Raw genomic sequence first — 12,652 nt, forward strand, 5'->3', positions numbered from 1 at the left:
TTTTCGTTTTTTTGACAAATTTTGTGCTTTAAAATTGCATCTACCGTAATTAGCGTATGTCTCAGCAAGATATTTCGAGAAGAAACATAATCGGCAAGAATCGTGGACGATTGTTTTTAACAATACGTTATAGCAAGTTTATCGGCACGTTATATGCAATGTGTTCATTTCCTTTTCTCTCTTTGTATGCTTTACACGGACAGCACAAGAGTAGGGTGTTATGTATTTGAAAAATAAAACTGGATTTTTACATATTTAAATCGATAAAATAGTATTTCAAGAATCCTTTTGGGAGGATCTTGCACTTTTCTTTATGACACTGAGCTGTATATATATATGCAGATGTAGATATCTTCATGGTATTAGAAATGCTCTTAATACATTTTTCTACTTTGCAAATTGCTCAATTTTTACGAAACTTGGTAAGATTGTGTATTTAACATGGAACTACAATATCTTGGTGGATAGAACGTTTAGGTATGCCTGAAAAACGCAGAAAAAGCAACAAAAAATCGCGCGGACTTTTGGTAATTTTTGTCTTTGCTTTAAAATTTTCAGCAATACTATAAGTTTTGGCCGATTTTTTTTTGACATTCTGCCAGTTTGACTAATATTCTTCAAATACAATAGTATTTTGAAAAGTAAATGCAAGGTTTACCTGCAAGCTGGCATCATGCTGGCTTCAAAGATGGCGGCAAAGTTATCATTCCAGTTGATATTATAGTTCACTGGTTTTGCCTCCTGACTGTTTTCTTTATTTAAAACAAAATGAGCCGAATAACATCCTTAATTATCTAAAAATACATCTTAAACAGTAACATGTCAATTGGACCAGCTGCAAGCAGATACTGATTCAAGTTATAAAATAGCCGAAGCCGGAGTTTGAAGCCGAAGTTCGGAATTGTCAAGAGGCTGGAGCCGGAGCTGAAAAACCGGAGTTTGCACAGAACTATCCCCTGTATTTTAAAAGCTCACCGACATTTACAAACACTTGTAGAGTGCGACACAAAAATCTCACTGCCACTAATCAAACGGCACACTTTTTTTGCGCATTTAACGTAGACCACAATTTTTGAAAATAGACATGTTTCGGTATCTCATGATGCCATCTTCAGCACAAGTGTATAATTACATAAATAATACAAGGTTTATACAAGGTTTAAGATTTTTGCTGAAATATTTCATACCAAGCAATCAATGGTGTGAAAAATACCGTTTCCAATAATGATGAGGTGATTTTGACGCACCACTCAGTGAGTGTGAATGAGCTTTTAGAATACAAGCGTAAAAGTTTAATGGCGAGAAGAGTCGTTGGGCGCAAGCGCAATACATCGCAACCACCCGCCAAAAAACTATAGACTCAAAGAGCTCAGTTCAATATGTTTCTACATTATTATGACAAACCTCTTCCAAAACTTTCTTCATAATCTCTCGAGTCTCTTTATTCACTTCCTGAACTGAAAAAGCATAAAAGGATTTCAGGGAAATCGTTGTACACGAGAAGATATCTTTTCACTTCCTGAACTGAAAAAACATAAAAGGATTTCAGGGAAATCGTTGTACACGAGAAGATCTCTATTCACTTTCTGAACTGCAAAACGATTTTATGATTTAAGAAATATTGATGTACATAAGACGGTTGAATGGACATTTTTGTGAGCACATGACGACATACGTTATTCGCATATCTTGCCTTTTACTATTTCAAATCACCTTATTGTTTTTAATCAGAAAGTACGTAGTAGCTCACTACCTAGTTTCTGTTTGTATAACTGGAGACGTTTTCTGGCTTCCTTGGCGTTCTGATGACCTTGCATCGTTTCTTCCACCAACCGTCTGTAAATGTTAAATATACATTTCGCATTACAATCAAACAAGTTGAATATTTACGGAGTTCGCGCTTTATTTAAAGTGCATATAACATGGATTTTTCATTGTCTTAGATAAAAGATCTCTTAAATCTGTAAAGGACTTTCTTTTCAAAATCAATGTTTGCATGTTTATTTCTTGAACTGTTGAAGTTTTTGTTTGATGTAAATTAGATCATTCATGGTCAGTCGTTTCTAAATTACATAATGTTGAAATTACATGTTTTATTTCGTTGTTATCATGCCATGTTACCGTTCTGCTTGTGCTTTATAACAGGTTTACCATTGATATGAAAACTGCTCACCTACCTGCTATATGAAGCAAAATAATTTAATTTTGGCAAAGATTAAAAGGCAAATACAATACTAAAAATTTCTATATCTCATAAACATTAATAATAAAATGAAAGTTTACTACCGTTTACGGAGATGTTTCATTCAAGACAATGAAAAATTCGCGTTGTATACACTTTAAGAACGAAATTCTTATCAAATATATACAACATACCGCATATAATTACGTCTAAAATGCTTTCACTTTACGTGTCAATGATTTGCTGACACCATCTAAAATCGTCATCAACCACCTCATTTCTTGCTCTTTTATAATCTCCCTTATTTCTTACTACATTATAAACTACCTCAATTCTTGCTTTTATATAAAGTACCTCATTTCTTGCTCTTTTAGAAACTACCTCATTTCTTATTCTTTTATAAACTACATCACTTCTTGTTCTTTAATAAACTACTTCATTTTTTGCTCTTTTATGGACTACCTCATTTCTTGCTCTTTAAGAAACTACCTCATTTCTTGCTCTTTTATAAACTACCTCATTTCTTGCTCTTTAAGAAACTACCTCATTTCTTGCTCTTTTATAAACTACCTCATTTCTTGTTCTTTTATAAACTACCTCATTTCTTGCTCTTTTATAAACTACCTCATTTCTTGCTCTTTCATAAACTCCCTTATTTCTTGATCTTTTAGAAACTACCTCACTTACATTTGTTTTTTTGTATAAGCACTACCTAATTTCTTGATCTTTAATTTATAAGCTACCTCATTTCTTGTTCTTCATTGAATTTGTTTTCCAAATACTCTTTGATCATTTTCTGGGTCTAAAATACACAAAGAAAACGACGAGCTGCGTGGAATATTTTCCAAAAAATGATGACAAAAAAAAGATGAAAGCGAGACCTCCTCTTTGATCTCATCTACTTTAATTTTGTTTTCCTTGATCAAATTTTGTCTTGCCATTATGGCCTCTTCGTAACTTAACATTCCTTCCTGAAAGGTCCGAAAAAGATATGGTCATAAAAGTTGCAGGACATGTTTAAACTTAACTATCTTAATGAGGTTGTTTTCCATCACAGCGTCTGTCTTTGAACAGAACTGTATCATATGCATACATGTCTTTCAAGTTTCTGTAACGTTTTACATGTAGCTTACCAATCTTCTGCGCTCGATCTCCGCAAGCATTTCATCCATATCTTTCTGCAAAAGCAATACATACGTATTCGAGTTCTTATAATTATTATGAAAATAATATCAACACTTAGACCATTGATCTTCTTGATGACATTTTAGTGTTAAAAGTTCTTAGTCATGATATACAATACCATGCCAAAACTCTTCTCAAATCTTTATACAAAATATCTAAGATCTAATCCTCGTTGAAATTGTTTCAAAGATTGTCATGGTATTTGAAGCCGTTTTTCATTTGATAAAGATATTCCTGAATAGATGCTTTGAAATTATAGCCGATTTATAGGATAATGAATTTCTTGTGGAGAAATTAAATTTTAACGTAATAAGCAAAGCTAAACTTCATTTCCAACTAAAAAATCGTAGGCATGATTCTTGTTCTGATCAAGATAAATTGTAGGTACTGACATTGTGAGCGCGCAAGGTGAGATGAATTTATGGAGAAACACATCCCATCGCACTCCTTATGCGAACGTTTTCCTAGAGTTATCTATTCCATGGATTTATTCTTTTTATCTACTTTTTATGAGCAAGCGCCTGGGAACGAGACATGGCAAAGCATGACAAACATTGCAAGTTCATGACCTCAATACCATTCCAGTTGGTGTTCAACAGCACTTGGAGATGGTTATACATTGCAACAATCTATACTAAACGATGAATCGTTCGCAATGATATCTAAATAAAAGCTAGGAGTTCGTTACTCCATGAAATGGCACCTTCTTTATATCTTCCTGCCACCTGTAAAACTCCGATGCATCTTTGCCACCTTTTTCCAGTTCAAGGAGTCTAAATTTACGAATTCAATGCAAATGACGATCGTGGCAAATTAAACATAAGATATGTTGTTACATTTGAACCTTTTTATTTCCTCTTGTTCGCGTTTTTCATACAATTCGCCTTCCCTCATGATGGCGGCAGCGTTCAGTTTGATAGGAATGTTCTCTCGCTAAGTTAGATAAAAAAAAGTTCGCTATCGTTATCTGGTAACATATAGAAGAACTTAGCTCAGCGTATATTTAAACGGACTATATAAGCGATTTTGTTGAAGTACATGTAAAAGCTATAGCTATGCTTGTTAATAATTTCCAAAAAAAATCTTCCATTTTTTCCTTATCATTATTTAAGAGACATCTGTAACTTGACAAACAAAAGATATTTACTGTGTTTGCAAAGGCTTTTGCAAGCCGAGGAGACGTTAGAGAGAAGTCGAAAGGAAAGCGGTGCAAACCCAAAACCGAAGGTTGAAAAGATCGAAAGCCATTGCAAACACGGTTAAAAGCCTTAATTTTCAAACACGAAAAAGGTATCTTATTTCTTTCATAAAATAAAATAATGCAAAACAGATAAATTTAAAATAAATGTGTAGATTTTTCCTCTAACATGCATTAATGATTAGCAAATTCTCTCAAATTGAATATTGATTGAGCTCTAATCGGTTCGCCTAGGTTTAATGCAAACTCAGTGCATTATTCTATAGACCAATCAGTGCATGCATTATATTGTTGTTATTGTTGCTAATGTTGTTGTTATTATTGCTATAAACGTTGTTATTATTGCTATAAATGTTGTTATTATTGATATAAATGTTGTTACTATTGTTGTTGTTATTGCTGTAAATGTCGTTATTGTGGTTGTTATTGCTGTAAATGTTGTTATTGTTGGTATTGATACTGTTGTTATTGTTGTTATTGTTTTTTTACGTTCGAATTGAGAGGGTTATCACGTAAGACTTCTTACCCCTCTCGTGCCACCTTAGAAAGACATGAAAAAAAGTTTGCATGGTGAACTTGAATTGCGGTTAAGGATTCGGTTTAGCATCATCAATAACACTCACAAAAAATTTCCCCATAACGAAAATATTTTGAAATGTTTCTGAACGTTTCTGAATGTTTCTGAAATGTTCCAATACGTACTATGTATGATGGAGCAGGGTTCGCTTTTGCAGATGCAAACTTTAACCTGGAAAAATATCGCATTTGTATGATGATCATCACACTGTTTTTAAACAAAAACTTCATGCATGAAATGAGTCGTATGGTAAACATGCAGAACAACAAATGCTTACTGTTTTAAATACATACTTGGAGTCTTTCTCCGCCTGGATTTCGTACATTTTCCTCATCGTTTTGTCCGACTTCTCTGGATTTGCGCATTGAAACTGTGAGGCATTTGCATTGAGCAAGTTTATCTAGAGAAGAAACGTTTTAAACATTGAATAGGTTTATCTAAAGAAGAAACGTGTTGAGCATTGAATTAGTTTATCTGAAGAGGAATCATGTTAAACATTGAGTAAGTTTATCAGAAGAGGAAACATGTTAAACATTGAGTAAGTTTATCTGAAGAGGACACATGTTAAACATTGAGTAACTTTATGTGAAGAGGACACATGTTAAACATTGAGTAAGTTTATCTGAAGAGGAAACGTGTTAAACATTGAGTACGTTTATCTGAAGAGGAAACATGTTAAACATTGAGTAAGTTTATCTGAAGAGGACACATGTTAAACATTGAGTAAGTTTATCTGAAGAGGAAACATGTTAAACATTGAGTACGTTTATCTGAAGAGGAAACGTGTTAAACATCGAATCATTTACTTTGGAAAGGAAACGTATGAAACATTAACTATACAAGAAAATAGTGACTTTCAACTAAAAAGAAACATAACACTCAGTCTGCACAACAGTTAAAAAGCCACATATCCTCTTTACACCTCAGCCTTTTTCTTATTTTTTGACCTCTCTTCTTGCAATCTTGAGGCAACGGCAGGAATTGTGTATGTACTCTGGGGAACCTATAATACAAAAAATACATCATGAGCGAATTTGCCTTGTGGAAATATTTAGGACTCAATTCCAAATCAATAAGTTTGACTTACAGGCTTTGAAGGCTTCAATTTCGGTATCTATCAAAAACAAAAACACTCTGAATGATTTTTAGAGGATCAAAACCAAGTGGCGTAGCAATCCCAGGGATGGATCCACCATGGTTTTGTAGGGAGTGCCTTCGCTATGATTAGACTTCGGGGACAATTTTTAACGTAGCAAGTCAGACTTTTTTGTTTAATCTTGCAAACTTTATTTGGGAGATTTTTAGAAGTGGTCTCCGTTAATCACACATCGCTTAGTTGTCAAGTATAATGATATTTAGTTGGGAAGTTAGTGCCTCCCCTCCCTCCTCAACACAAAAATCCATCCTTGCATTTTTGGTCGTGCTATGCAATTTTCAGATCATCAGCGCTATTTACTTCAATTGAAATCTGTTATTTTGACAGCCAAACTTAGGCTACAGCTACGCCATTCATAAGTTTCAGCAAGATTTAAGCTTTTGTACATTGGTGGAATGAAAGGGTGGGGTGGGGTGGACAGAGGTGCTTACCCCATTGCTTCGCCCCTCTGCGCAAAGGTCAACAAGGGTGCAAAGAGGGATGCTAATTGCAAAAATTAAAATTAAAATCCATCCTACTTTTAATGGAAAAAGCCTTTACGATTAAAGTTTGTTGACTGTCAATGTATTTACTTTGATCGAAAGGCGTGAATGACAATTGATTTGTTGACTAAACAAGAACAAGTTTCCCCTTTTAACGACGAGTAGGTAAATAAATAATTGGTTTCTAACCACTGAACTTTAGTTAATCACTAAGCCAAACATCCCCCCCCCTCACCTAAAAAAATCCTGGCTCGATCCATAACCGCTTGTCTATGTAAGAACATACCTTATCAGGTATGGGAATACTCCGTGGTCGTGGTTGAGTCAACTTGAAAGGTTGTATGGCTAAAAGAAACAAGAATTCTTACCGTGACGTCATGGATTCGTCATCATGACGTCATAAAAACAAAAAGACGACGAAATAGCTAATATTAGTTATGATCATTTAATATAACTTAATATAAGTTGAGTTTATGACATGAACATCGTCATTTCAAGGTTAGCATTATTGCACTTTGGTTGCCGTACGTTGTAAAATGTGTAAAATACAGTCTTACGATGTCGGCAGTACGTTGTAAAATGTGTAAAATACAGTCTTAAGATGTCGGCAGTACGTTGTAAAATGTGTAAAATACAGTCTTAAGATGTCGGCAGTACGTTGTAAAATGTGTAAAATACAGTCTTAAGATGTCGGCAGTACGTTGTAAAATGTGTAAAATACAGTCTTAAGATGTCGGCAGTACGTTGTAAAATGTGTAAAATACAGTCTTAAGATGTCGGCAGTACGTTGTAAAATGTAAAATACAGTCTTAAGATGTCGGCAGTACGTTGTAAATGTGTAAAATACAGTCTTACGATGTCGGCAGTACGTTGTGAAATGTGTAAAATGCAGTCTTACGATGTCGGCAGTACGTTGTAAAATGTAAAATACAGTCTTACGATGTCGGCAGTACGTTGTGAAATGTGTAAAATGCAGTCTTACGATGTCGGCAGAACGTTGTAAAATGTGTAAAATACAATCTTACGATGTCGGCAGTACGTTGTAAAATGTGTAAAATACAGTCTTAGGATGGCAGTACGTTGTAAAATGTGTAAAATACAGTCTTACGATATCAGCAGTAGTAAGATGTGTAAATTACAGTCTTACGATGTCGGCAAATAATGTATTACGAATGAAAATCGAGAAAAACTGTTTTGCTTGCAAGATAACTATCACACCGACTGTATTTTTATTTAGATCCATATCTTTGATTCCCGACTGCCTCTTCCTTTCAGTTAAAGATAGTCACAACAAATAAATGTTGTTTATAATACATTTCAAAGAAGACATTCAATAAAAGACTTTCGAACAGCATATTAGCAGGCGACTCCATTGATTCTCTATTTCATATATTGAAATTGCGTACGCCTCCGTAAGCATTTCTATATCCGCGTGCATTTGTCTTTTACTCAGCAAATTGTTCAACAAAACATATCATCTTGTTTTATCAAGACCATCGCCCTCGTATAATTTTGAAGCAATCGATGGGGCAATTCTCATTTTAAAGATAAATGTTGTTTTTTTTATCCCGTAGCGTCACATTACAAATACTGGTCGCGTGAACTGACACGAGATCTTTTAACGTGTGAACAACGCTTGTGTAACAAAGTTGTCTTCGGCGGCAAAGTGTAATTAACGAAATTTGACAAATATTTCAATGACAAAGTCACTTGTTCCAAAACTGGCATGTTAGTTTTTCAACAAACATCTTTGTCATGAAAAATTAAGCTGATCACAAAGATTTTACTCATATACACGGGTGTATTTCTGTCGTAAATAACTTTGACACAGAAACATCGCTCGTGTAAATTACGCAAGGCAGAAAAAAAAAGAGAAAAATGTATTCACCTGTATTTGGTTTTCTAATCCGTTCGGGCACACGTCGCGAGGAAATTTTGTTTTCTAATCGCAGCAAGACAATCTCTTGTAGTTCAGGCAACCAGCTGTAACATGAAAAAAAACACACAAATGTTATACAGATAACTTGATTCCCACTCTATAAGCATGGGGGAAAAGATAAAAAAATGAACAAAAATATCAGCAATCTAAAGAAAATCCTTCACACCTTGTGATGGCAAAGTGCAATAAAAGATCGAAAAAATACAAACAAAAATATGTTAGAAAGGTGATCATATATGGCTGTTGTGGGGGTGTTGGTTAAGTTAAGGTTAGGGTTAGGGTTAGTACAGTTTAATTGCCAAACAGGTATTTCAAACTTTAATGTGCATTTTGAAAGTGGCAAGCACTGGAATATGGTCACAGTGCTAGAAGCTCCATAAAACAGAGGAGAAGGGAGGCATAGTTAAATTTGTAACTGTTGATTACATCAAAAAATTTTAATCTAAGATACACAATAACTATATGTTTTATTAAAAGTATCCAACAGAAATTACTAGTTGCCAGCTTCTAATGAAACTGCTGGAAAAACTGTAATCCAGTGGCATCTCTAGCTCGATACGTGAGGGGGACAGAATTCATATTATCATGTTTATATCTGTTAGAAACAATTGATTTCAAAGGAACTTAACATGGAAAAACATGCATATATGAATAAAATCTCCTAGCTTATCGAGCAGGCGATGCCACTGCTGTAATCAACTTTTTCTGGAAAAACTTCAATCGACTTTTCCCAAATATTTTAGGAGACATGAAATGATTTACCACAAAGGGTTATCAGAAGCTATCTCTGTTTTATCAAAAAATATGTCGTTCTTTCCTAAACAATGTTGAAAATAAGTTTGTCTCCACAAAGCTTTGATCATAATGTTTACACCACTAAAGAATAATAGTGTATTTAAACCACAAATCAAGTTTTTTTCTTACCTAAGTAACGTTGAAACTAAACTTTTCTCCACAAAGCTATGATCATAATGTCTACACCACTAAAGAGCAATCACAGATCACATCATTATTACAGAAGAAAATGCAAAGTTCATCAAATGAGTTCACTAAGCCCAGAAACCTCATCTGCCATCCATGTATTGATGTTTCCTTTATTCAGAAAAAATTTAAAGAAATTGTGCATTTTACTGGCATCTTGACAACCGACCAGCTTCCACAAGTAACCAACTCCTAGCTCATCCAATCGAAACAGAACGAGATAACACAACACTTAGCAAATGAAAAAGAAATGGATATCAGTTAGATTTAAAAATTCATAATAAAGTTAATATAGAAGCAAATGCCTACCAGAATAAAGACTTTTATCTGAACGGAGGCAATTTTTACCATCCCTGGCGTAATATGCATCAATTACAACCTATTCATAAGTGAATGGTAAAATGTGCAAACTGTCTTGATGATGTTGGAACATAGTAGATTAAACAGCCAAACCAGACTCAGTTACATAGCCAAAGGGAAGGGGGGAAGCAAAGGGCCATCTTGCAAAATTTCCCCCTCCCTAAACTAAAATATTGCACTTTATTTACATTACATTGTTTCCATGACATTCATGACACTCTTCCCTTTTAACTGCCCCCCCCCCCTTGATAGAAAACCCTAGTTACACCAATGACTGGACTGCAAATTATGGAAATTTTTAGCAAGACGTGCAAGAGCACTTTTCAAATGTACAACAAAAATTTTTTTGTCTTTGGTGGTGTGCAATTGAGTACAAATTGTGCAATGCAGACTGTTCTGTTTTTTTACAAACATGATGAACATTGGCATCTTTTCTACATTAATTGGGGAGGGGACCGTTATTCATATATTCTATTATGCCTAGCTATACATGAATACAGTGACACTCATTTAACATTGGATTGACGCTCATGATGATGAACATGTCTGATCTTTTGAGGTGAATTGAAATTGGGAAATTAAAGGCAAAATCCCTTGATTTTGAGTTTCTATGTGACTAGTTTTCAAAACTTTGCACTTGGCTTAGTAGGCTCAATAATTTTACTGGTGTGTGCAGTAGTTTACTAAAGTAGTGTCCGTGGTGCATTGACAAGAGTAACTGATTTTGAGTGCGGACGGTATTGAACGGTTTGAACTGGGTGACGGAGTTTGGAAGGTGTATCAGAGTTTAAATATCTTAAATGATGGTGGAGGGTGCGAGCAAGCGGTGAGGAACAGAGTTCAAGCAGCGTGGTGGAGTTTTAGAGAGTTGTCGGAATGTTGTGCGGAAAGTCGACTTTTGAAGGAGAAGGGAGAATTGTACAAGGCATGTGTTAGAAGTGTTTTGGGATATGGAGCAGAGTGTTGGGCACGAAAGCAGAGGACCTGAGAAGATTCGAAAGGAGAATGCTTAGGATGATGTGGTGTAACGCTGATGGATAGGATTGAAGAGATTAGAGAAAGAGTTGGTGTTGAGTGTATGGGGAATTGGGTTTGAGGTGGTTTGGGAATGTGGAAAGGAGGGAAGAAAGTGCTGAAAAGAACGTTGCATATGAATGTTGATGGAGTCCGAACGAGGTAGACCGAAAGAGATGGATGGATGCTGTGAACAATGATATGAAGGCGATGGGTATAACGAAGAGATATGGCGAGATAGAGACGTTTGGCATAGAAAAATTCATGGACGGTCAACTGGCGGGATTAATACTGGCCGATATACAAATGTTGTTTGTTGTTTGTGTTTGTTTGCAGTAGTTTACTAAAGTATGTATAAATCTTCGTTGTGCAACTGTAATGCCATACTTTGCTTCAGACAGTCAAAATACTCAAAACTCCTCTGTAATCATTATTACATTTGAAATTAATAAACTAAAAAAGCATTTATGTTCATAAAAACCTTAATGACGCTTTGATATCTCACACATCCGGAGAAAACCTCAGAAATGAACACTTTGGTCTCCTCGTTATTAACCTTCAAGAGATAATTGTTTATCAAACAATTTTATTTTTTTCATCATCCACGCACAATATGCAAGGGTATCAAAATGTATTTTGTACCTTATTCTTCACTAGACACCTTTCTAAATGCTCTTCGACACCATGAGTCGTGCCATTATAACTTTCGTAAACTTCAATCGAGTATTTTAACAGAAACTTCACCGAATTCATTGCCTATTATTCGGACTCTTTCTAAAAAATATTGCAAAGCAAACTTACAGCTTTACAATATCGAAAAGAAATATTTAAATTAACGTCTTATAAATCATTCAAAAAGAAGTTAAATCGACAAAACGGTATAACATCATAACAAACACGTTAGTCAAACTTCTATGGCATCCCAATATGGCGGCGGAAACCTTAACAACCGCCATGGCAACGACCACGCGATTAAATCTCATGATAATGATGATCTTATGGATCTTATCTTGATAAGGATCAAATGGGGATTGCTCAAACAAAATTAAATCACTAATTATTGACGTACGATCTTAAATTATCATTACTAATACATATCTTAGTTGGAAAAAACCATTGATGATGCCGAACTTTACTTTATGTCCCCGTTGTTTATACGTTATGACTGATAGTGATAGCAGGTCGGTTATACACCAATGGAGCTTACATTCAGCCAGCATTAAATTAATGTTTGTTAACACAGATTTCCAGGCATTATTTTACAATAAACCATTCTTACTACGACAATTTTAATAAGTATAAGAAGAAGCAGATTCCATGGGAAATAGGCATCTTGAAATTCAATATTTGTTTCAAATGAAGTAAAAAATTCAACATCAATTCATCGTTTTATGTCTCTAATTTTAACTCGAATGTAGATGTAGTCGATTGTACGGTTCCGGTTTTTTTTGGGAAAACTCCCCCTGTAGTCGTCAAGATAGGTCAACATCTGAAATCAGAATACGTGCTCCGTATTTTCAAGCCAACTTTATACTTTTACTAATGTGATAGTTTACGGTTTATATGATGTTTAATTCT

General features: G+C 34.7%; 1 protein-coding gene across 1 annotated transcript in view; it reads right to left on the reverse strand.

The window, feature by feature from the left end:
• Positions 1-12,028, reverse strand: part of LOC124443579 (cilia- and flagella-associated protein 99-like) — a 29,897-nt gene extending 17,869 nt beyond the window's left edge. Inside the window, exons 1-18 of the mRNA XM_046994049.1 lie at positions 11,717-12,028; positions 11,556-11,630; positions 10,010-10,079; positions 9,783-9,931; positions 9,644-9,702; positions 8,669-8,763; positions 7,067-7,125; positions 6,230-6,256; positions 6,065-6,145; positions 5,436-5,542; positions 5,268-5,313; positions 4,212-4,300; positions 4,071-4,140; positions 3,316-3,360; positions 3,064-3,153; positions 2,926-2,984; positions 1,754-1,836; positions 1,405-1,457 (exon numbers count right to left, since the gene is read on the reverse strand). Of these exons, the coding sequence (XP_046850005.1) occupies positions 1,405-1,457; positions 1,754-1,836; positions 2,926-2,984; positions 3,064-3,153; positions 3,316-3,360; positions 4,071-4,140; positions 4,212-4,300; positions 5,268-5,313; positions 5,436-5,542; positions 6,065-6,145; positions 6,230-6,256; positions 7,067-7,125; positions 8,669-8,763; positions 9,644-9,702; positions 9,783-9,931; positions 10,010-10,079; positions 11,556-11,630; positions 11,717-11,827 (1,368 nt within the window). The 5' untranslated portion in view covers positions 11,828-12,028. The remainder of the gene's footprint in view (positions 1-1,404; positions 1,458-1,753; positions 1,837-2,925; positions 2,985-3,063; positions 3,154-3,315; positions 3,361-4,070; positions 4,141-4,211; positions 4,301-5,267; positions 5,314-5,435; positions 5,543-6,064; positions 6,146-6,229; positions 6,257-7,066; positions 7,126-8,668; positions 8,764-9,643; positions 9,703-9,782; positions 9,932-10,009; positions 10,080-11,555; positions 11,631-11,716) is intronic.
• Positions 12,029-12,652: the final 624 nt, after the last annotated feature.

Source organism: Xenia sp. Carnegie-2017, unplaced genomic scaffold (genome assembly GCF_021976095.1).
Source record: "Xenia sp. Carnegie-2017 unplaced genomic scaffold, XeniaSp_v1 HiC_scaffold_21, whole genome shotgun sequence".
In the NCBI taxonomy this organism is placed as follows: domain Eukaryota; kingdom Metazoa; phylum Cnidaria; class Anthozoa; order Malacalcyonacea; family Xeniidae; genus Xenia; species Xenia sp. Carnegie-2017.